At 45.6% G+C, this 23,135-nt stretch overlaps 1 protein-coding gene across 1 annotated transcript in view; it reads right to left on the reverse strand.

The window, feature by feature from the left end:
- FRAS1 (Fraser extracellular matrix complex subunit 1) overlaps positions 1 to 23,135 on the reverse strand; it is a 306,274-nt gene that overhangs the window by 66,150 nt on the left and 216,989 nt on the right. The window contains exons 29-33 of the mRNA XM_033159574.1: positions 16,562 to 16,712; positions 10,344 to 10,522; positions 7,836 to 7,952; positions 4,996 to 5,110; positions 3,685 to 3,822 (exon numbers count right to left, since the gene is read on the reverse strand). Coding sequence (XP_033015465.1) covers positions 3,685 to 3,822; positions 4,996 to 5,110; positions 7,836 to 7,952; positions 10,344 to 10,522; positions 16,562 to 16,712 — 700 coding nt within the window. The remainder of the gene's footprint in view (positions 1 to 3,684; positions 3,823 to 4,995; positions 5,111 to 7,835; positions 7,953 to 10,343; positions 10,523 to 16,561; positions 16,713 to 23,135) is intronic.

The following is a 23,135-nucleotide window of genomic DNA, read 5'->3' on the forward strand; positions in this document are numbered from 1 at the left end:
AGCGGTTTGTGTCCCTTAAACTGCCACATGGGCAAAGTATAGCCACTGTAGCTCGAATCTCAGGCATTTGCAGACAGAGAAGCAATAGCTGGACAAAAGAAATGGCTTCTATACCTGCTTATGGTGCTGTACTAGATGATTTATCTGCCTGTTGATAACATGTTTCTAAAAATGGAATCCAAACATTGCTGCTTTCTCCCAGGAAGTTCATCATTAGCTGGATGACTAAGGTTGCTTCCAGATAACCTGTTTACTGAGCATTTCCTCTGATTTGTTACATGGAGCTTAGAGGATGTTGTAGTGAGTGTAATCTTGAATTTCCACTTCACTTTCCTTATTGCAAAAAGTCTGATTGTGATGGTGAGACGGGACTGTTGCACAAGAGCAACTGACTGTGCCAGTAAAGGGACCCCTGACCATTAGGTCCAGTCGTGGACGACTCTGGGGTTGTGACGCTCATCTCGCTTTACTGGCCGAGGGAGCTGGCGTACAGCTTCCAGGTCACGTTGCCAGCATGACTGAACCACTTCTGGCGAACCAGAGCAGCACACGGAAACGCCATTTACCTTCCCACCAGAGAGGTACCTATTTATCTACTTGCACTTCGTGCTTTCGAACTACTAGGTTGGCAGGAGCAGGGACCGAGCAATGGGAGCTCACCCCGTTGCGGGGATTCGAACTGCCAACCTTCTGATTGGCAAGCCTCAGGCTCTGTGGTTTAGACCACAGCGCCACCCGTGTCCCACCGACTGTGCCAGTATCCCAACTGAATCTCATCTGTAAATAGCAATAGTCCAGAAGCACCCTGAGGCTGCAATTCTATCTACCACAATTTACCTGGGAATAAGCCCCATTTAGTTCAACAGGAGGAGACACAATTAGAACTGCAGACTTGTTCAATCAAGGCTGCAATCTCTATATTGAAAATGAGTCTAGATATAGATGCTATGGATATAGATGCTATGAGAGCCAGTGTGGTGTAATGGTTAAGAGTGGTAGACTTGTAATCTGGGGAACCGGGTTCGTGTCTCCGCTCCTCCACATGCAGCTGCTGGGTGACCTTGGGCTAGTCACACTTCTTTGAAGTCTCTCAGCCCCACTCACCTCACAGAGTGTTTGTTGTGGGGGAGGAAGGGAAAGGAGAATGTGAGCCGCTTTGAGACTCCTTCAGGTACTGATAAAGTGGGATATCAAATCCAAACTCTTCTTCTTCTTCTATGGATATAACTTCAAGCTGTTTTTTTCTCCTCTTCCTACCAGTTTATACAGACTGAAAGCTTGCTTGCAATTTTGTAACATTTTGGTAAATCCTAAAAGGCATTGCTGCAGATTTACAAGGCAAAAATCTCTCTTTCTTTCGCTGTACGTACTATCTGGGTTTCCACGAGGGACCTCTTCAAAACTGAAACATTTTTGGCCATGGACTGCAAAGCTCCGAAACCATTCTGGAATTGGAATAGGACTTCTAAATGAACATTCATTTATACTTGTCGTTTGCTTCTTCCATGGGACCGGTAAGAACAATTTAAAAGCACATTTTAAAGAAACGAGATATTTAAAAAACAGTAACAACATAATAAATCCACTCATGGCCAGCTTAAGTATGGGAACCAAATCCCAAAGTAAAAAAAATGCTGGAAAAAATGCTCGGATGTGTGCTATTGTACGATTTAAATTCTAGACGTGTCCTGTTGAACAGCTTCCATTCATTGTCACTGGGGTTTGAGCAGAAGAACTTGTTAGTGAATGGTACCTCACATAGAATCACAGAATTGTGGAGTTGGAAGGGACCCCCAAAGGTCATCTGGTCCAACCCCCTACAATGCAGGAATCTCAGCTAAAGCATCCATGGCAGATGGTGCTAGTGCCAAGAGTGTAAGAAAGATGGTTATGTGTCCTGCTTTAGAGAGGACAGTCCTCTATTTGAATGAGTCCTCTATCAGAAGGGCTGCGTTGTCCATCAAGTTGCCCAGGCACAACAAACTATGGAGGCATAGCATCATAGAATTAGAGAGTTGGACGGGACCCCCAGGGTCATCTAGTCCAACCCTCTGCTATGCAAGAATCTTTTTGCCCAATGTGGGCTTGAACCCACGACCCTGAGACTATGAACCTCATGCAGGCCAGTAATCTGATCACAGCCTTCTCCACTATGGTGAGATGTCTTGTATTCCTATTTGAAATATGGTGGTTACTTCTAAATTTGCATGTATATGCAAATTTTATGCAGATCTGTGCTTTGTCTTTCGACCACACCAAGCCTCATTTTTTTTCCTATCCGTAAACGGGCATTTTCTCATTTCAGGCCCATTGGGAGAATTGGGCTGTTTGTTTGCTTTGTACTTTCAAAAATGGCAGCTGTTTGCATTGTAATAGACCACCGAGATCTATGTCTCGATGTCCTGTGCTACAAATTATTTGACAGTGTGCCAGGGAGTTTCATGAACTGATAATTTTATGTCCTGGTAAAATCCAATGATTTAGTAATATAATTGCTTTTAGATTTCATTGCCTTGGAACACGCAGTCCAACAAATGAGAGACTGTATATATCATCAGAACTGCCACATATCATTTGGAAAGGCATTATAACGAGCTGATCGCATTGCGGATGGGAAGGATGCTGTTCTAACAAAATGGAATGAACGTTCGGGACAAGGAGGTGCCCATGGATAATATAATTCCCTTTGAAGATGGAAGTTCTCATACAGAGAACATCAGTCCAAGCTCCACCACCCAGTGTGGAGCCAACCTAGGACTCACTTCATGCCTTGTCCAAGCATCAAATAATTAACCCAGGTGACTTCCAGCCCTATCACAAAGGAAAATTCACAACATGTATCTACATATTTTTCCTTATCAGAATTCTGTGAAGGGAGCAGCTATGGAAAGAGAGATTTGTGCAAGATTTTGTGTAAGAGACTTTGATGCCGGTCAGGTCTTTGAATCTGCATAAACCCCATATTCAACCCATATTCTGGTTCCCTTAGGGAAGCCATCCCAAATCTGGTGCCTCTGAGATACTTTGGATTACAATTCCCATCAGCCCCAGACAGCATGGACAATGATGGGAGTTGTAGTCCAAACGATCTTAAAGGCACCAGTTTAGAAACGACTGCCCTGGGGCCTAACTGAATGTTACATGGGGGGAAATGGAATTACCGTAATTCCAATAAAAGCTGCTTCAGGAGAGGAGGCAGTCGTGATTTGTACCTTTTCCTGCTCCAAACCACTCATCCCAAAGCTGCTTCCACGCAACCCATAGGGTGCCAAAGGTAAACAGCCCATTGAAACTCATGGAAAGAGTGGTTTTGGAGAGGTAAGTGGTAGGGAGAGGCCAGCTTCTCTGCTCCAATTTGCAATCTCAAATCTCTCAACCTCTCTTTTTTAAGAGCAGCCTGGGCTTTGACATGTACCAGCTGTACAGGGAGGACTATACCACTTTAGGCTGAAAGTGTGGACGACACGCTTAAATGCGCCACAGTGCTGTCATATGGAAAGCTAGCTTGCCAAGAACAAGGATTTGACTTCTCTCACCTTAGCATCTATTGAAGGGGCATCTTTTGAGGCCCTGGTCTATACTGCAAGCTATGGCACTGAATGGTGACTACGGGAATGTGCAACGTGGAGATCCCCCAAACAGATATCTGCCTGCCCATGCTACCCAATTCAACTAGCTTCTTACCAGCAAAGGAGAATTCCATCAGCTCTCTGATATGGGGGGCTGCAGTAGGTGGGCGGTACACAATTTTGCCATGGTTGATGTCAGCCTGTGTAAAGTACTTTACTGGGGACAGGGGCTTATCCCTGTGTTCCACAATGCCTGCGGAGAGAGGGAGAGTTTCGTTTTCAACACACAGCATATGTTACGTTTCTACAAACATACCTTGTTCCTCCAATAATGCAATGTACAGTGCTGATGTCTTTCCTTTATCTCATCCAATGACCACCCAATTAATTGTCAGTTTGTATGAGACTTGAACCAGGAACTCTCTGGTCTGCACACTGCCTCTAGTGATGAATACAGATGTCACCAATATCAGTTCTTCTGAGTTTGTAAATATACGCCAGGAGCTTGTAGTGTGTTCTTATCCAGCTCAGATTTTAATCCCACACAGAGAAGAACTGCATTCCCCACACTCTCCCATCTCCCCAGCCAGTCCCTAGCATCCAATATCTCTTGGGAAAACTACATTTCCTAGGTCTACTTAGGCCTGATGTGTTTGCACAGCGGTGTGAAAACCTCCCTTTCTAATAAGACTGAAGAGAGCCTAATAGGCATCTCTGCAGTTCCTAAGAGAGCAAAATATTTTCCTAACCTCAACCTTGACTTGAGAAGGGCTGACTCATCACGGGGGTCCAAGCTTTCACTGTGCCCGCTCTCCAGCTCAATAAATCTAGTTCCGTAAACTCCACAGGAGACAGAATTCACATTAGGCCTTTTGTCACTCCTCATAACACTTCTGCTGTTCTCCGCACACAACCCACCCCATTTGCTTGACACTTCCATGTTGTTTATATAGCAGTCACTGCAGCTGGGGCAGGCTGCTCATCCCTGGCGTCTTGCCAAGAGTCATTTCCGAAATGCCAAGACTGTGTCCTGCAGAGTCTCTAGCCTTGCACAATTCTTCCGAAGCATCACGCCAAGTGCCGGAAGGGGGGCCTTGATTCAGATTGGCTCTGCTTAACAGTAACACATTTTACAGAAAAATAACTCTGCTTAATCTAAGCCAATCTGATTCGAGCCTAGGAAGTTCACCATAAATAGTAGGCTGCAAAAACGGAGAAAAAGAAGCAGCAACAGTCTCATCCTTAGGCTTCACCTGAAGACAGCTCTCTGGTCTTCCCTGAGCTGGCTTAGCTATAAACATTATTCTAGGCCAGGCCTGATTCATTGCTTTTATCCCCCACAATCTATTCCCCCCCTTTTTTGCCAGTCTCCAGGTTTCAACTGTCAATAAAATAACACAACATTTCCTTTACTAGGTTATCTTGCCTTGATTTGGTGGCAAAGGTACAGTCACATTGTACACGACTTTCTCAGTTGGACTCTCCGAGTTGACAAAGGAGAGATGATGGGGTTCTATTGGGGTCACACGATCTTCTAGAGCCTGAAAGAAATTAAGAAGTGACAAGCTGAGACCAAGATGCTTAGGAGAGTTACACCCCCCCCCCCAAAAAAAACCCCACAATGGACAAATGAAGGGAGCAGCTGATATACGACAGAGATAGGGAGTTATATGTCAGTGTTGGGATTGAGTAACTTGAGTGACTTCAAAACAGAAACCTCATCTATCTGAAAGCATGATGAAGCTAGAATTCTGCCAAATTTCACTTGACCTCCCTATGTAAGTTATTTAAACCTGTTTCAAGGGGACATGGCACTGAGCACCTTCCTTCCTGCAGGCAGCAGCCAATCTATTTAGAAAGAATTTAGGAAAGCATCACACAGACTGGATCATGATGATGCAGGAAACCATTTTATGAAGGAGAGATTGAAAATATGGTCCCTCTGCACGTTTGGCACACACACACACCACCAGAGAGCATGGAGAATCCCATCAGTAAAGCATAATATGTCATTAAATCCTCAAATTCCATAGCAAGCAATTTGCCATAAAACCCCAGAAATGTTCCGAACAACCAATACCTCTATCATTATTATTTTTTGCTTTATAAAAGGATCAAAATCAAGTCACCATAGCATGGTGCAAATAGTCATTCCCACACAGCTGAAAGCTGAGCTGTACAAAATGCTCTTATCTTCAGTTCTTGAAGAGAAACTTTAGATGAGTGGCTCGGTGTCAGGAACTGGACTGAGGAGGAATGGTGGGAGACACACACACACCTTTTCCTGAACCTTCCCAAGGGCAGGAGGACAGTATTGATTTAGAACAGTGGTTTGCAGAGGGGCATAGTCCAGAGGGGAAAAGCTGGGAAATACTGGGTAAGGAATAGCTAGAAGAGGAAACACCAGGAGAGGGACAGCTGGCAGATTCAGTGTCCTTGGACAGCATTCCTAATCCCCCCTTTCGCCCAAGACTAGACAGAGTTTGAGAGTGATAGAACAGAGAACACAGCGGCAACAAGCTAAGATTACCCAATGTAGGAGTGACGTAGATTAATGGGGACCGGGGTGTGTGTGAGCCTCTACTGGGAGCAACGCCGTTTCTAGAAGAGATATGCATTCCTTTGTCTCTTGCTGTGATTATTAAAGAAACTAACTGGTAAGAATGCTCATTCCACTTGATCTGCTTATTTACTGCCACCAATTCCCTAAATCCTGACACCCAGGTACTCCTGGAGGTGCCAACCAGACCCCATGGAGCTGTTTTTCATGGAACATGGTGCACTACCAACACGGACTCTGCAGGTAGTGTTATTATACTAATATTTGACTCAAGCCCATCTCCCAGAGCCACTTTTGCTTTCAGCTTCTAGCTCCACCCATTTTGCATAATAAGGAGCAGGTAGAATGTCTCCTGGGAAATGAGCAAATCTCCACTTCAACACGTACAACAATAGCCTCTCGGTGTATAAGTCTGTTGGCCACAGATAGGAGTGCTCCTTGGCCAAATGGTTGTAGCTCAACTGTTTGAACATCAGCTTTGCATGGAGAAGGTCTCAGGTTCAATTCCTGGCATCAGTCAGTGAAGACCAGGGTTTCCCAAACAGAGGTTTTTGGACTACAGTTCCCATTATCCCTGCTAGCTAGAGATGATGGGGGTTGTAGTCAGGGGTGTAGCAAGGTAAATTGGTACCCGGGGGGGATTTTTGTCAAAACCCCCCCCCAGGCATGGGAAGGTCAGGTAGTACCTGGTGCGAAAACTTTCCTCTCAACCCCCCCACTGATTCCCCCCGCCACAAAAAATGGTTTTACATTATTTATATTTTCTTACAAAGGAATAATAACAAGTAATAATAATAATAATAAAACTTTTATTTACATCCCGCACTCCCTGGCCAAAGTTGGGCTCAGGGTGGCTAACATCAGATACATAACATTGGTATAAAATCAAACAATAATTAATTTACCTCCTAAAAACATCTCGAAATCAAATTAAAGTCTAATTAGATGGCTTTCCACAGGGTTAGGCTTGGGAACAGTAAAGTGTTCTCTGAACTGAAATTTCAGCCTTTATGACATAGGAAAACAGCCAAGTGAAGAGCTATTTTGGTAGAGGAGGGTCAAGATATTAACCGATATGCATGAAATTTCATATATAGCTATATAATCCCTAGTATAGTAAGATAAGACCTTTTTCAAAAAAAAAAAATCTCCTTCGTAATTTGTCACCCCCTCCATTATGGAACACGGGGCGACCCGCCACCCGCCCCTTGCTACACCCCTGGTTGTAGTCCAACAACAGCTGGAGACCCAAGTTTGGGAAACCCTGGTGCAGACAATAGTGATGAGACAGACAACTAGTCTGACTCAATATAAGGCAGTCCTATGATGACTAATCCACATGGGGTCTGCAATGGGGCAGGCAGGGGGAGGAACAGAGGCACCCTAAATGGCACCCTGGCTACATTCTAAGTGTTTTGTCAATATTTTGCAACCATTCACTTTAAATAACCTGAAAATCAGTTTAGGTTCGTGTGGAGTTAAGTTACACAACCAGGGATTTGTTTTAATATTTCCTGAACTAACAGTGCAGTCTTATAAATATCTACTCAGAAGCCCCCTGGAATTCAACATAACTTACTGCCCGGTGACCAGATACTGGATTGCAGCTTTAGTTGCAGAAAATTCTTTACCAGTGGATAAAAACAAACCAGGAAATACAGAGGAGCAACTTCTTTTCACTGATTATTGCCTTGGGTTGGACTTACGGTCATGTGGAAAGAAGAGCCCAGGGAGATCATGGGGGACTCCGAGGTGTGTGGCAGGATGGCAATGTTGAGCAAGTGCGTCTCTAGATGGGCTTGTGGGGCGACAGCACTAGAGACCTGCAAATGTGGAATCACAGAAATGAATAAGGATTTTTTTACACATCATAACAAACAGGTGCAATGGCTGCCTTCTAAGGTTTATTGCGTAATCTGTCTCCAAAAGTTGCCTTAAAAAAAACAACAACCAACCATCTGCCTAGTTTCCTACAGGCTAAACACTCATTCTGTGTAGGAAGAGCATACAAATAAACCAATTCATAGTCTTTTCTCAACAAACACACCATTGTTGTGTTGTGTTGTGTTGTGTTGTGTTGTTGCATTCCTTAGAAGATTATCAGGGACATCAATTATGAACTTCCCTGTGAGTCATCTTACCAATTTTCTTCCGCGAGGCACATCCAGAAGGGAGCATTGGGATGCTCCAGAACGCACTCTCCATTCATGGAAGGCAATCATGAGTAACCAGAGTGCCATTCATGAACTAAGGATGCACCTGAGAATGTGCCACAGAATGGTGGGCATGCGTTCTGGTGAGCAGGGATCCCATGGAAGACAAGAAGTTGATGTGCAAACTATGCTCTGAATTCAGGAAGATTGAGAAGCACTGAGAAGCGAATAATAATAATAATAATAATAATAATAATAATAACGCAGCTCAGTATTTCCAGCTGTATTCTCTTGAGCAAGAGAACGGGCTCAGAATGTTGCAGCATGGAATATCTGTGGGGACATGGAGAATTTCCCTCTCGCGGATGGGAACAGAGAGCCCATGTATTCTACACAGTTTTCTGGACTGCAGCCAAATGTTTTATCAACGGAACCATGGGAAACGGCAACATAAAGAAGAAGAAAAATCCAACAAGTAAATAATAAATCCATAAATTGACTTGTGGGATCTGTTTTTATTAGAGGTCACTGGAAGCGCAGTTCCCTGAACGCTAACAAAAAAATAATTCATCTGCATTTCCTCCGCAGCGCCAACCCCATTCATCAGGGAGCCGGCAGATGGATTATTGTTTTGCGGTAGGATAGAGCTAGATGTGGCTTCTTTCCCCTGGCACAATTTACCGTACAATTATGGCCCCAGCAGCAAGGTGCTACAGCTAGGAAAACAGCACCCCTCAGTCATGCAAAATGCATGCAAGTTAACAGCAACACAGCCATTAAATTAAAGATTAGCTTGTTCAACATCCGGCACTTCAACACTTCCTCATTATCACTTATGTTAATTACCTCAGAAATTACTTTAATTGCCTCCCGAGCGCTACCGTAATAGCTACTATGCGGTGAGGCAAACGTACAAAACATGGTGCACAAGCATTCCAGTTAGCTTAGCCTTTCAGGAGAGTGTTAAACCTAATGAGAGCGGCCTTGTTGAGAAACACAACTTGGCATTTTTTTTAAAAAAAGCAAAAACAATTCGTATCTTGGGAAAGAGGCCTGGCAGTAACACAGTTCTATGCCTGCAGGGACTAGGGCTGGGCAATATATCGATATAACATCCAAAACCAGTTAGAAATCCATTTTTTGATATTGGTTTCATAATTTATGACCTGGCAATATATCGTGAATATCATGCTGTGTGTGTGTGTGTATGTGTGCTATGTAAAAAGCACAACGTGGGGGGACAGCGTGAAGCCACCCAGCGCCTCTGCATAGCTCCATCCTTATTTCAAACAATGTGATATATCGGGAATACAGTGGTGCCTCGCAAGACGAAATTAATTCGTTTCGCAAGACTTTTCGTCTTGCGGAAATTTCGTCTTGCAAGGCACCGTCTCCCATAGGAACGCATTAAAATTTAATTAATGCGTTCCTATGGGGGGGGGAAGTCCGGGGGCCCCTTCCGACCAGCACCGGAGCCGCGCGGCGCCGCGTTTTAAGGCTGCAGCGAGCGAACAGCGCCGCGCGGCTCCGGTGCCGGTCGGGAGGGGCGCCGTCCGATCACGCCCGCCCACCCAAGATGGCGGGCGCGATCTGACGGCCCCCCTCCCGACCGGCATCGGCACCGGAGCCGCGCGGTGCCGCGTTTTAAGGCTGCAGCAAGCGAACAGCAGCGCTGCTGTTCACTCGCTGCAGCTTTAAAACGCAGCGTGGCGCGGTCCGGTGCTGGTTTACAGTGGTACCTCGCCAGACGAATTCGTCTTGCGAAAAACAGCCATAGACGAATTCGTCTCGCGAGTCAACAAAAAACTTGCAAAACCCTTTCGTTTTGCGAGTTTTCCGTTGTGCGAGGCATTCGTCTTGCGGGGTACCACTGTACGGCAAGGTTCAGTTGGTGATGCACCACAATGCTGAAAACCAGATATCGCCCAGCCCTAGCAGGGACCTTTGCCAACAACTTTGAGGAATCTGACAAGGGGGACTGATGCCGTGGCTGGCAAGCGGGCAGGAAAGCAGTTCCGCGAGGGATTAAATGAGCAAGGAGTTTGGTGGCGCATAACATGCCTGGAAGCGAAAGGAGTCGCTCTCCGTCTCGGATCCGGAGTGCCTGTACCAGATCACGCCTTCGTTGATGTCTCGCTGTGTGAACGAGGTGGTTGGTGCGGCTCCTCTTCCATCAGGCAGAGGCTGCCATACTGGACCGGGGTCATCTGCCGGCATCGGGACCAGAAACACCACTTCGCCTGAGGAGGGAGAGATGAAGAGGGAGATGGCCTTTCAAGCGGAGACTGTCAGGAATGACTAGGACGCCAACACAGAACTCGCAGCTTTTGGCTAAAGGTTGGGTGTATATGGTGGTACCAGTGTTACAGTCTTTTGAGCATTGGGCAAGTGCATTTTTATTCGCCGTAGCATTTTGTGTTGTTGCCGCTGTCGACAAAGAAAATAAAAAGAACGCAGAACTATACCGATACAAAATCTTATACCACTTGTTCTTCTCCCGTTGAAAAGTTAGTTCCGCTTATTTTAATGGGTGAAAAGGAATTAAAAAGCACAACGTTATAGTAGTTCAGTCAGTAGAGCATGAGATTCTTAATCTCAGGGTTGTGGGTTCGAGCCCCACATTGGGCGAAACATTGCAGGGGGTTGGACTAGATGACCCTCGGGTTACCTTCCAATTCTATATGCACTCTATATACCATATTCCCCTCATTCTAAAGTCTGGTGTATAATGCTCATCTTTCTATACATTTCTTTGTTTTCTAACAAGTCAGTTAAGTTAACCGCTCTGGCATTTTAAAGGCTGTTTGTTGCCTCTCTGTCTACTTTTAAGTTTTTACACCCTTTCCTATTGCCTCTCGGTCTGCAAACAGCTATGACTGCAATGGGTTTTTGTGTTTTATCTGAATAATTTTTTTAATGTTCACTGCCCTGGAATCCATTGAATGGAGGGGGGAGTTTAGAAATATTTCAAACAACCAAGAAAAGGAGAAAAGCGCCCGCAGGACACGTTCACGCCTTGCTGGATTTCAAGGTCTGCCTTGCAAGTAACGCCGGCTGAAACATCCTACATTAATCCTTTGTAACACGCACATCTAACAAATATACTGATCTCTACAAAAACACCAGATGTTACTTATGCTCCCTCTTCCAATGAAAGAGGACTCTTCGAAGGCAGTCCCAGGGAAGCGAGGCGATAGTTAAGCAAATCCAAGGGCAGCTTCAGACAATGCAGATGAGCAGTAGCAGCTGAATAGGCAATAATTGCAAGCCCCACACATTTGAATATGGGAGGCGGGGGGCAATTGGACACCAAAAGGGAGACCATCTTCAGGCCCTGTTGGAGGGCATCCCAGAAGAAGCTAACCCAACTGGCCACTGTCGGAAACAAGACAGGGGGGGGGGGAAGGCCAACCTTTTCATTTGATCCCACAGAGCTCCTCTTACATTCTTGTCGTTGCAGGATGGAGATGCAAAACGTATCCTGCTCATGATGTGGGGAAACATGACCAGCCAAAGGCATAAAGGAAGGCGCCTTGGCTCTGCGGTTCCTCCCCACAAGGTTGTGGAGCAGAACTGGTTGCCTGGCTGAGAGTTGGATTTAAGTTCCATGAAAGGGGAAAGGTTAAGGCTGAGGGTTGGCCAGGTGTCGGGGGAGGCAGATAATAATAATAATATTTATTATTTGTACCCCGCCCATCTGGCTGGATTTCCCCAGCCACTCTGGGCGGCTTCCAACAAAAATCAGATACAAAAATATCACACATTAAAAACTTCTCTAAAAAGGGCTGCCTTCAGGTATTTTCTGAATGTCAGGTAGTTGTTTATCTCCTTGACCCACAGGGCGTTCCACAGGGTGGGTGCCACTACCGAGAAGGCCCTCTGCCTGGTTCCCTGTAGCTTTGCTTCTCGCAGTGAGGGAACCGCCAGAAGGCCCTCGGCGCTGGATCTCAGTGTCCGGGCTGAATGATGGGGGTGGAGACGCTCCTTCAGGTATACAGTACCGTGACCTCTGAGTGAAGAGGCTATAGCAGGCATGGGCAACCTCGGCTCTCCAGATGTTTTGGGACTACAACTCCCATGATCCCTAGCTAGCAGGACCAGTGGTCAAGGATGATGGGAATTGTAGTCTCAAAACATCTGGAGGGCCGAGGTTGCCTATGACTGGGCTATAGCATCACTCCCTCTATTTCCAAAGTTCAGGGGATGTGAGTCATGGGTTATGTAGACAAAATGGCATCACCTGAACACTGGAGGGAAGTATCAGCAGACCCTGCAGATTTGCGGAAGTACATAGAATCATAGAATTGAGGAGTTGGTCTACTTGGGAGGAGGCCCAGTTGAGGAATAGGAATGGGTGGCCTAACCGCACAGAACCTCTCGGCCTCTGCCAGGCCTTTGCTGGAATGAATAGTTCTCAGGAGGTTTCTCTCAGCCAGCTGCTGTACTTCCAGCCTCAGCTCCCACCTGTCTATATTTACAGCACTTGTGTCTGGTCCTGACTGGGCCCACTTCAGCTCTGAGGTTGCCTTCAGAGAGCACCTGCTTGGCATGCAGAAGGCACCAGCATCTTCAGGTAGGGCAGGGAGAGAACGCTGCCTGAAAGCGCAGATAGCCACTGCCAGTCTGTCTTGACATTACTAAGCTAGATGGACCTATAAGGCAGCTTCCGTGCCACCGTTCCTGCTTCTACGCTAATAATAATTATACAAATAATAATAATATTTGTATGCCGTGCATCTGACTAGGTTGCCCAAGCCACTCTGGGCGACTCCTAACAGTGTTCTGAAAACACAATAAAACATCAGACATTAAAAAGCTTCCCTAAACAGGGCTGCCTTCAGATGTCTTCTAAAAGTCAGATCATTGTTTATTTCCTTGACATCTGATGGGAGGGCGTTCCACAGGGCGGGTGCCACCACCAAAAAGGCCCTCTGCCTGGTTCCCTGTAGCTTTGCTTCTTGCAGTGAGGAAACTGCCAGAAGGCCCTCGGAGCTGGAGCTCAGTGTCCGGACACAACAATGGTGGTTGAGATGCTCCTTCACGAATACAGGGTATACTAGTATGCTAAGCCCTTGCTTTCTCCTCAGCCGGCTCAGACCTCAGGAAGCGGAACCTCCTGCTGAGGCTGTCCCATTTTGTATTTATGAGGCCGGAGAGGGCTCAGCAACACCGAAAGCTTTGTAAAACCTGCACTCCTCCAGCATTATTACAGACGTTGGGACAACTCTCAACAGAAATCCTATCACGCTGACAATAATATTGGGATTCAATATTAGCGCCGCTGCCTGCAGCTGTCCTCTGGGCTGCTGATGGGACGCAGGCACTGAGGCCTGTAATCTATTTTGACACCGGAGTTACAGATTCCATTACGCTGACAGTTTGGAGGCCGCTGTCTTGCGGCCCGTGTTTGTGCTCCTGACAGATCGAGTCCCACCGGGGCTTCCGCGATGTCTATTTAATATCTAACTGCTGAATTATTTAAAATGCATACATCTCAATTAAATAAGCCCACACACCAAGCCAATCTGGCATGTAATTGATACTTCCTCTGTACATTTCCCAGCCTCTGTGAAATCACACTGCAGTAGCTAAATTTAGCTCGAATCATTGCTGGGGACATTGAGGGGGGACATTGACCGATAGTAATAATAATGATCTCTCGATTTCTCTATTGTAAGACTTGGGGGAGTTGGCGAAGAGAAGCTTACTGGAGCCAGAAGTGTTGTTGGCTGCCTTAATGGTCGTCTCGAAGTGGGCAAACATCTCCCTTGTTAGATAAATAACACAAAACGACTAGGAAATAGTTACAGGAAATAGAAGACTCCACTTGGAAGGACTGTAGCTCAGCAAAAGAGAACAGGTTTTCCAAGTGGACAGCCTCAAGATTCAATCTCCAAATAGATCATGGAAAAAACCTTTATCTTAAGTTTAAAGGTTTTTCCATGCCCTACCAGAGAGGAATGGCAGATCAACTTGATGGATTATGCCGAAATGGCTAAAATGACTGGAAGAATCAGAAATCAGGAAGACCAAAATTTTAATAAGGAATGGGGAAAATTAATAACTCATCTTAAAAACCATTGTAAACAGTTAAAATCGTCAGTAGGATTAGAATTACACTTGTAGTTAAATGGTGAATTTTGGACACAATGGAGAGGTAAAAGATTTGGATTATTGTAAAAGATACAGGAGGAAATGATTAACAATAGGACCCACAAAGGGGAGGAGGGAAGTCCAGGAGATTCTCTGGAGTCTTGTTTCTACCTTTATCTGAAACTCTGGAGAGACACTTCCTTGGTTTAGACCAGAGATGGGCAACCTTTTTGGTCCTGTGGGTCGCCTGCAGTATTGTTTCAGAAAAAGCATGCCCTCACTATCTGTCTGTCTGTCTGTCTCTCACTCATACATGCGAATGTTTCTCCTAAGATGGTACCTTGCTGCCATATTTGGCATAAAAACAATGCAAGTGGGTGGTGTTAAGTTTTGCTCAGGGTAGATCTATTGGGTCTAAAGCTGGTTACACAGCCCAGCGTTCAAATTTCTACAGCATCATGAAGCTTTCAGGTTGGGCCAACTGATTTCTCTCTCTCAGCTGAGCCTAACTCACAGGGTTGCGGTGAGGTTAAAGTAGCCCGCATCAAAGCACACCATCCTGAGCTCTGTTGAGAAGAGGTGGATATACCAATGTAAACTTCAGCAAACCATCTTCTGCTTCACATCTCATTTAAATGGGCCATCTCTAGAGACCTCCCAACATGCTGGGAAAAGAGGGCATCAGGGGGGTGTCTGTTGTTGTTGTTGTTGTTGTTTAGTCGTTTAGTCATAGAATCATAGAATCATAGAGTTGGAAGAGACCACAAGGGCCATCCAGTCCAACCCCCCGCCAAGCAGGAAACACCATCAGAGCATTCCTGACAGATGGCTGTCAAGCCTCTGCTTAAAGACCGTGTCCGACTCTTCGTGACCCCATGGACCAGAGCACGCCAGGCACTCCTGTCTTCCACTGCCTCCCGCAGTTTGGTCAAACTCATGTTGGTAGCCTCAAGAGCACCATCCAACCATCTTGTCCTCTGTCGTCCCCTTCTCCTTGTGCCCTCCATCTTTCCCAACATCAGGGTCTTTTCTAGGGAGTCTTCTCTTCTCATGAGGTGGCCAAAGTATTGGAGCCTCAGCTTCAGGATCTGTCCTTCCAGTGAGCACTCAAGGCTGATTTCCTTCAGAATGGATAGGTTTGATCTTCTTGCAGTCTATGGGACTCCCAAGAGTCTCCTCCAAAACCAGAATTCAAAAGCATCAATTCTTCGGCGATCAGCCTTCTTTATAGTCCAGCTCTCACTTCCATACATCACTACTGGGAAAACCATGGCTTTAACTATACGGACCTTTGTCGGCAAGGTGGTGTCTCTGCTTTTTAAGATGCTGTCTAGGTTTGTCATTGCTTTTCTCCCAAGAAGCAGGCATCTTTTAATTTCGTGACTGCTGGGAATGTCTATAGGCCACACATTATTTAAAAAAAAAACACCCTGCTTTCTGTGCTTCCCTAAAGTTTATTTATTTAAGTCCTAAAAAAATGTATCACAGGAAAAAAGAAAAACCTAAGTATTTCTGATAACTTCCAAGTTCAGGGGTTTTCATCCACTTACTCCTGTCCTGAAGCAGTAACTTCCCTTGTTTGTGTCATCAATTAGTTGTCGAGGAGATAATTGGGATGATACAAGGAGAGGAATTATAACTTCAGAAAGAGAACAGGCTCTGGGAAAATAAGAACGCCTGAGGATAAGATTGCTGTCTTTTACAATAATGCTTCTCGTTCATACTAATTAGCAGAGAGACCCCATCAACAGCACAAGGCCTCTGCTAAAGTCACTTCGACTGCGGCAGTTTTATACGTGAGCTCTCTCTTTGCCAGCCGTTGGTTTAAACAGCATCTGGTTTGTTATACACACACACACACACATATACAACAAGAAAGCTTTTCAGGATAAACTGGCTCCATAAGTAGACATGGAGCTGTTTCCTGGATTCTGGATTTTTAACTGAGAAACCTAAGGCAGAGGTGAAGAAATCTGCAGGAATATCAAAGGAAGCTTCAGTGAAAAGGGTTAGTGAAAATTCTCAGGAACCTCCTGCAGACCTCTGTGTTGCCACCTAATTTTATCTAAAACGAGGCAAACGTTCTGCTCAAGCAAGATAGCCCTGGCAATTTCAGGAAAAGGGAAGCTGATTTTCTGTGAGATTCGCTAGCTTCTTCAGGGCGGTTTCATACACCCGCTGCTTACCGTATCGAGGCTGATCTCTAATTGTGTAGACGATTGCGGAATCGCTGACCCCTGGCACCTCAGCTTGCAGAATTCTGTTGGTGATTTGCAGCATCCCTCCCTCCGGGACCCACACCATCGAGCTGGCAACTAATCGCGGCAGCCCATTGCTCTGCAAACAGGACAGAAAGCGACCCAGTCTGTTATGTATTGGGTTTAACACATTTAAACACATTTCGAAGACACGATTAAGGCTGACCATCTTATGTACACAGCACATTTTAAACGGCACAATTAACAAGAGAACAAACTATATCATAAGCATAGAACAGATCTGCTGCCACCAGTGCTGCCAACCCTCCAAACTTAATACTTTTGATTCATCAGTTCTAAGCCAGCTTTGAAAAAAATCAGGCAGGATTTGGTGTCAGCAATTTACAATGGAAGTATCTGAACCCAGCACCAAAATAACCAAAATCCTGCAGCGAGAAAATTGGTGTTCTCTAACACCCTATAAACAGGCTGCACATTAATTCCTGCATGTCCAACTTGGTGCTGCCTTTACAGCAGATGTCATCAACCTTTTCAGAGCTGAGAGCACTTTTGAAGTTTTGAGCAAGTGATGTGGGTGAAATCGCTCCGCTAGCTTCTTGCCCTCCTTCCCCAGATCAGCCCCTCTCCACCCCCATCCTCCGAGGCAAGATGGCATTTTGATCCACTGCTTCTTCCTTCCCCAAAAGCAAACATAGCCTAGTTGCTGTTGTTTAGTCGTTTAGTCGTGTCCGACTCTTCGTGACCAAACTGTCCCATTTTCTAGATTGAATCCATCTTACATTCACTTCAGCTATATGTGGAAGCAGTCCTGAGGGCCAGGAATAGAGGTTTGGAGGGCCACGTTGGGCTTGAGGGTCCCCACATACAACTTTAGGCGTAAAGGGCTCTCTCTCCAGTCATGTACAACTTCCCTTGCTCCCCTCCACAAATCTAAAAGGGGCTCAGATTTCATCAGTGGAATGCTGGACCCTCAGCATTTTGGTGCGACCCTGCTGACAAGCGCAAGAGCACCGGACTGAAAAAAAGGGACATCCCGGGATGCAAAGAAAAGCCGGGATTGGCTTCTGTGGTAACGGGATGTCCCACTTAAAATGGGACAGTTGTGGGGGACAGTCTGACCAAACTGCGGGAGGCAGTGGAAGACAGTTGTGGGGTATTGTCAACCGTGCAGAGTCCTCTCCTCCACCGGTAACTTCATAGAGAAGAATCACAAGCAGTTTGTGTTTTATAGTCCTTTTATTTCAGTCCTCTGGTTGCAAAGCAAGAATCCATGTCTCTCCACAAGGAGAGGGGTTGGCTACTCTGAGCCCGTCCCCAGCAATATCCTGGGCACCAATGGGAATTCCACCCCTCTGCATTCTCTGTTCTCTAATATGAAGAGACCTACAAGCCCGAAGGGAGGCCCATGCTCTCTAGGGAGGTCTCTGTGTCAGGATGTCCTACACATGAGTAGGAGCTTGGCAGAGACACATGCCTGACTGGCATGTTCCCTCCCTCCTGGGCGATTGTTCGGGAGCCTCAAAAGCATTCCTCAGCCTGAACATCACAGCGACTGATCAGCACACTTAGGGATCCGCAGAGGTTTGCGCAGTTGCATAACAGAAGTCAGCAACTCAGCATTTAGGCTAATCTACTTAATTTACATATAAATACACACGGAGCCCTTCAACATGGCTCCCTCTCTCTCTATCATCAGGCAGCAAAGAGAAAGGACAAAGGACAAAAGTCCCACTTCAGGGAACACAGTAGGACAAACATCCTGTCTTCGTCACATCCCATTCCTGTGGAATCAAAACATATACCCAGTCATGTGATAGACAACAATCCCATGACTGCACACAGGGAATGAATCTCCAACACTCTGCTGGCTGTTCCCTCCCTTCTCCCTCATCTTTCACTATCTTGTAGCTAGGTAACTCCTGCAAAGGCTGTGCAGCATTCTGTCTCCTACAGAAACTGCTGGGGAGAAGGGGGGGGGAAATCTTCCCCCTCTTCAGAGGGAAGCTGATCTGACTGAGGATTTACCTCCAAATCTTCCTGTTTGGACCTTTCCTTGACAGGTTTGCTATAAGTTCGACCAAAAGCTATAACCTCTTTAACCAAAAAGGGCAAGAATTGGCTTTATACCACGGGTCCCCAGCCCACGTTTTGGTGACTAGGGAACCCTCTCCGACATTTCCCATTGGCTGGAGCACCAAGCAAGGCTGCCCACTCTCTCCCCTGCTCCCCCCCCCCCCGGGCTATGGGACCCTTAGCTTTGGTACTGAAAAGAGAATTTGATTTGAAAGGTTCTGAATTATTTGGAGAAACCTATCCTATCGACATGTTGGCAGATGACGTCGCACTATTCCTTTCTGATCCTGAAACCTCATTACCTGCTGCTACGCACCAATTTACTATATATGGGAAGATAGTCCTACAAGCGTAGTCAGTTGGTTACAATTGTCTTTCAGATAACTTGTGTATTTACTCCAATCTTTCAAGAATTTCTGGTCCCGCTGGTTTCGAATTCTCCCTGTCATCTTATCCAATTCTGGGTAGTCCAAAAAAAAAAAAAAATCTATTAAATTTTATTCATGCAAACAAGAGACTTCAGCTACATCATAAAACCCTTTACATAGCCAAGAAAGAAGGGTGTATAAGGACTCTGCTCACTTGAAGGATATCCTTTTGATTTTACAAGGCTCAGACCAGGCCCCATGGTTAAAAAGGGATGGTGGCAGCCAAGACTTCCCTTATCAGAAGTTCCCTTATCAGAAATTGGACAAGACACTAGAAGGCATTAGTAATCCCTTTCTAAAATAAAAAAAATAGATTGGACTGCGGCTCTGCACATGCTCTGGGGTATTTTCCGCACACGCAACAAATGAAAGGCCATTTTCGTTTGCCTCTGGAAAAAGAACCCTGCACATAACCCAAGCTGTTTCAAGCAACAACAACAAAAGGGGGGGAGCCCCGTTTGTGTTTTGCAAGGATTTTGTAAGTGCCGCTCTCCTAACAACTGGATTGCTTTCAGACCTAAGCAGCTGAAAACATTCCTCACAGCAGAAAAAGCATCCAACACAGATTAAACACTCTCAGTTTCTGTCGGCACTCTTTTTTTTGTTAGTGCCTTTACGATAATGTGTTTTTATATGGCTTTTTTAAAAAGGGGTGTGTGTGTGTGTGTGTGTATGACTTTAAGCTGAAATTCTACAAATGCTTGCCCTTTCAAATCAGGGCATACCACACTGAAATTGTTCAGCCTTTCATTCTAATAAGGTGCATGTTCACAGATAAGCAGCGTGGGTAAAAGGAGGCCTCCAGCTAGGGTTATACCAGCATCAGTAACAGCTCTTGGATAACAACCAAGAAGAAGAAGGGAGGGAGAGAAGAAAGAAAGAAAGAAATCTTCTTTTATGTATGTCTAGACGCCGCTTCTCCAGAAATAAACCTGGCATCTGGTTTGTCTCCCAAGGCTATTGTGGAAAGGTGATAATTAGGCTAAGACAGAAACTGGGTCCTTGCCAGCCCTACCTCACACTAAATCCTCTAGGGGGTTTCCGTGGCTCTCAAACCAGCGGTAGCTTTTGCTCTTTTCCCCCAAACGCTTGCAAAGTGGGATTCAGAAAATAATGAGACAAGGGAGTGTGAAATTGCCTAATAAAGCAAATTATATTCCGCAATCCACCTTCATCATTGTTTGTTAACAAAACCTGCGTGATCAACAGAAGGCGGGGACATAATCCTCTCAGCGCCTTAGAATCAAACACCCACCAGTTTGTTGTCTCGTGGGGAAACTGAGGTGTGAAAGGCGAGAGATTTATACGATCTGAAGAGAAACCGGAGGATATGAAACTGAGATACGAAAGCTAGGAGCTAAACGGCACCTTAAACCTAGGTTATGGGTGCAACAACGGAATGTCTAGGCACACTTTTTCTATAACAAGGATACAAAGCTGAAAATGAACGAACTGTGCCTGAAAATGAACGAACTGTGCCCTAATATTCTTAAGAGGGTCTCTTTTCCAGGCTTCAGGGAGTAGCTAGAAGTGGGGAGGCAGAAAAAGGGCCCCCTTTCCTTCCACTCTGCGGTGTTAATCTGAAATCTTAGGCACAAGTTCTGCGCCCAGAGATCAGAAACCGCTCATGCGAATGAAATTCCCTGTCACAAAATGTGCTTAGAACAATGGGAGTTTCGAACACCGAGGGCATGGCATCAGATACACTCAGAAGCTGCGGTTACATGTCACAGTAAACCATGGCTTGCTGTGCATGAGCGGATTGCACCAGCTCTACTCCCCCTCACTAGCCCTGGGGAGAAATAAACCACAACCCCCAGTTTAGCATTATGTACAGGTTGGCAATCGTGGTATGTTTCGCTCCAAGGTTTGTTCTTGGCTTACCAATCACGGTTTGCTTGGAGTGAAACAAGAGAAGATCCCAGGCTCTAAGCCAGAGATTTTTGGTTCGTTTCATTCCCACACAAGTGGGGAGAAGCAAGACAGCCTGGACAGATGTGCTTTAACCATGGTTTACGAAGGTTTGTGAGCTGGGCCAGTGCTATGGTACACAATCTGGGAGCAAATGAAGGTTCCTTGGGAAAGACGGGGCAGTTTTCCTTGAGATACCTGGCAATGAATGGTTTCTGTGTCACCTTGTTGCCTGTAAATGTTTGAACTAGTACAGATGAATCCTAACCCATTTCTGGAGGGAGTCACCTCTGGTCCGCCAAAAAGTCACACAAGCAAACAAAAAAACAAACAAACAAAACAAAACAAAAAAACCCATGGCTGGAATATTTCCTTTTGCAAGGAAACTAAAAGTGGAACTGGAAATCGTATAGTCCAGATCGTGCACAAACGCCTGGAATTATAATGTGCAGTTTTGGCAACTCTGTCTCAAAAAGGAGACAGCAGAGCTGGATAAGGAGAAAAATGGCTATGGGATGCAGCATCATCTCTTCAAGGTGGAGCAGAAGGAAAGGCAGAATGGAGATGGAAGAGGAGCAAGTTGACAGCCAGGAACAACCCCTGGGCTATTGTAAGAAGCTAGGCAGGTGGGGCTGGCTGAGAGCAGATTGAGGTTGGTGAGGTCATTGTTACTAAGGAAGCAGCCACCATATAGATTTTTGCTTCTTTTTTGGGGAGGTTAGACATTAAGCAAGGAGGGATATGCTGGAGGTATTACCCAAGGATTAGAGCAGGCATAGGCAAACTCGCCCTCCAGATGTTCTGGGACTGCAACTCCCATCTTCCCTACCTAATAGGACCAGTGGGCAGGGATGGTGGGAATTGTAGTCTCAAAACACCAGGAGGGCCAAGTTTGCCTATGCCTGGATTAGAGGGCAGTTTGCAGTATAAAAACTCAAAAAAGCCCATAACAACAAACAAAAACAATACCCTTCTCACAGTTTAAAAGACCATTGATTGCTTAATTAGCCAAAGGCATGTTCTGCTGCTGGAGAGGCTAAAAGAGAATATTCCCAGGTCAGCTCTGGGTCCCGTCCCCCCATAAAAACAGGTCCCAAAACTGCAACAGTGGTGCAAAAAGTGTGTACGGTGAGAAATTGCTACTCTCCAACTCAAAACACTAGAACTTGAACTGGACAAATAGAAGGACACACATTTAAATGCAAATCACAATTACTAATTGTATGGAATTCACTGCCACCAGCTAGCTTAGGGTGGGTTTTTGAAAGCATTAGGCAGGATAAGCAGCAAGTTCTGAAAGATGAAATTGGAGCTTCCCTATTGAAAAGCAGTATACAATATCAGGGAGTTCCCAAAGGTTCTCTGGCTAGCCACTGCTGGAGACAAGAGTGGACTTTTGAAGAAGAACATGGAACATTGACAAGTACACCGGGTTCTGCTGTGTTACAGCATGCCCAAATTGCACAAGAATTGCTCTGTGCCATTAAGTGCTTTACAAACATATGCAGAGCGAGAACAATCCATGCCTCTTACACAGGCGAGGCCTCTCGAGTTCAGGGTTTGGCAGACGATGAAAGCCGAGCCCCAGACGATGAAAGCCGAGCAAGCCACAAAGTCCAACTAACAAGTTACTACAAACCAGCATCAGCTGTGCATGCAATGGGGGGGGGGGGTTCCCCAACACACACACCTCTTTTTTCTTTGCATGGGTTTCTGTTCAACAAGGTGATCGTAAGTCTTATTACCTGAAGTCCAAATGACAGCCCAGAAACACCAGAAACAAAGAAGCATCACAAGGCAGGCTGCAGCCACCTCCCCTAAAATATGGCAGTATTTCTCCCCTAGCTAAAATTGGAATGATGAAACAAAGGCCTGAAAGATGCTTAAATGCCATGTACCTGATGCCATCCCAAATTTTCAATACCATTAAGCTCCTTAGCAGGAATGTGTTTGACCACAGGTGACCTTAATATGCAAAATTCCATCCATGCAGAAAGCTAGTTCTTTAAGATTAGGTTGGAATCATTTCCCCCCCTGACCTGCTAGTTTTCCATGTGCATGGGGATATAAGATTATCTAGATCTAGATACACACCATGTTCTGGCTGCTCCCCTATAGTGTGGAATAAG

Source organism: Lacerta agilis, chromosome 9, assembly GCF_009819535.1.
Source record: "Lacerta agilis isolate rLacAgi1 chromosome 9, rLacAgi1.pri, whole genome shotgun sequence".
Taxonomy (NCBI): domain Eukaryota; kingdom Metazoa; phylum Chordata; class Lepidosauria; order Squamata; family Lacertidae; genus Lacerta; species Lacerta agilis.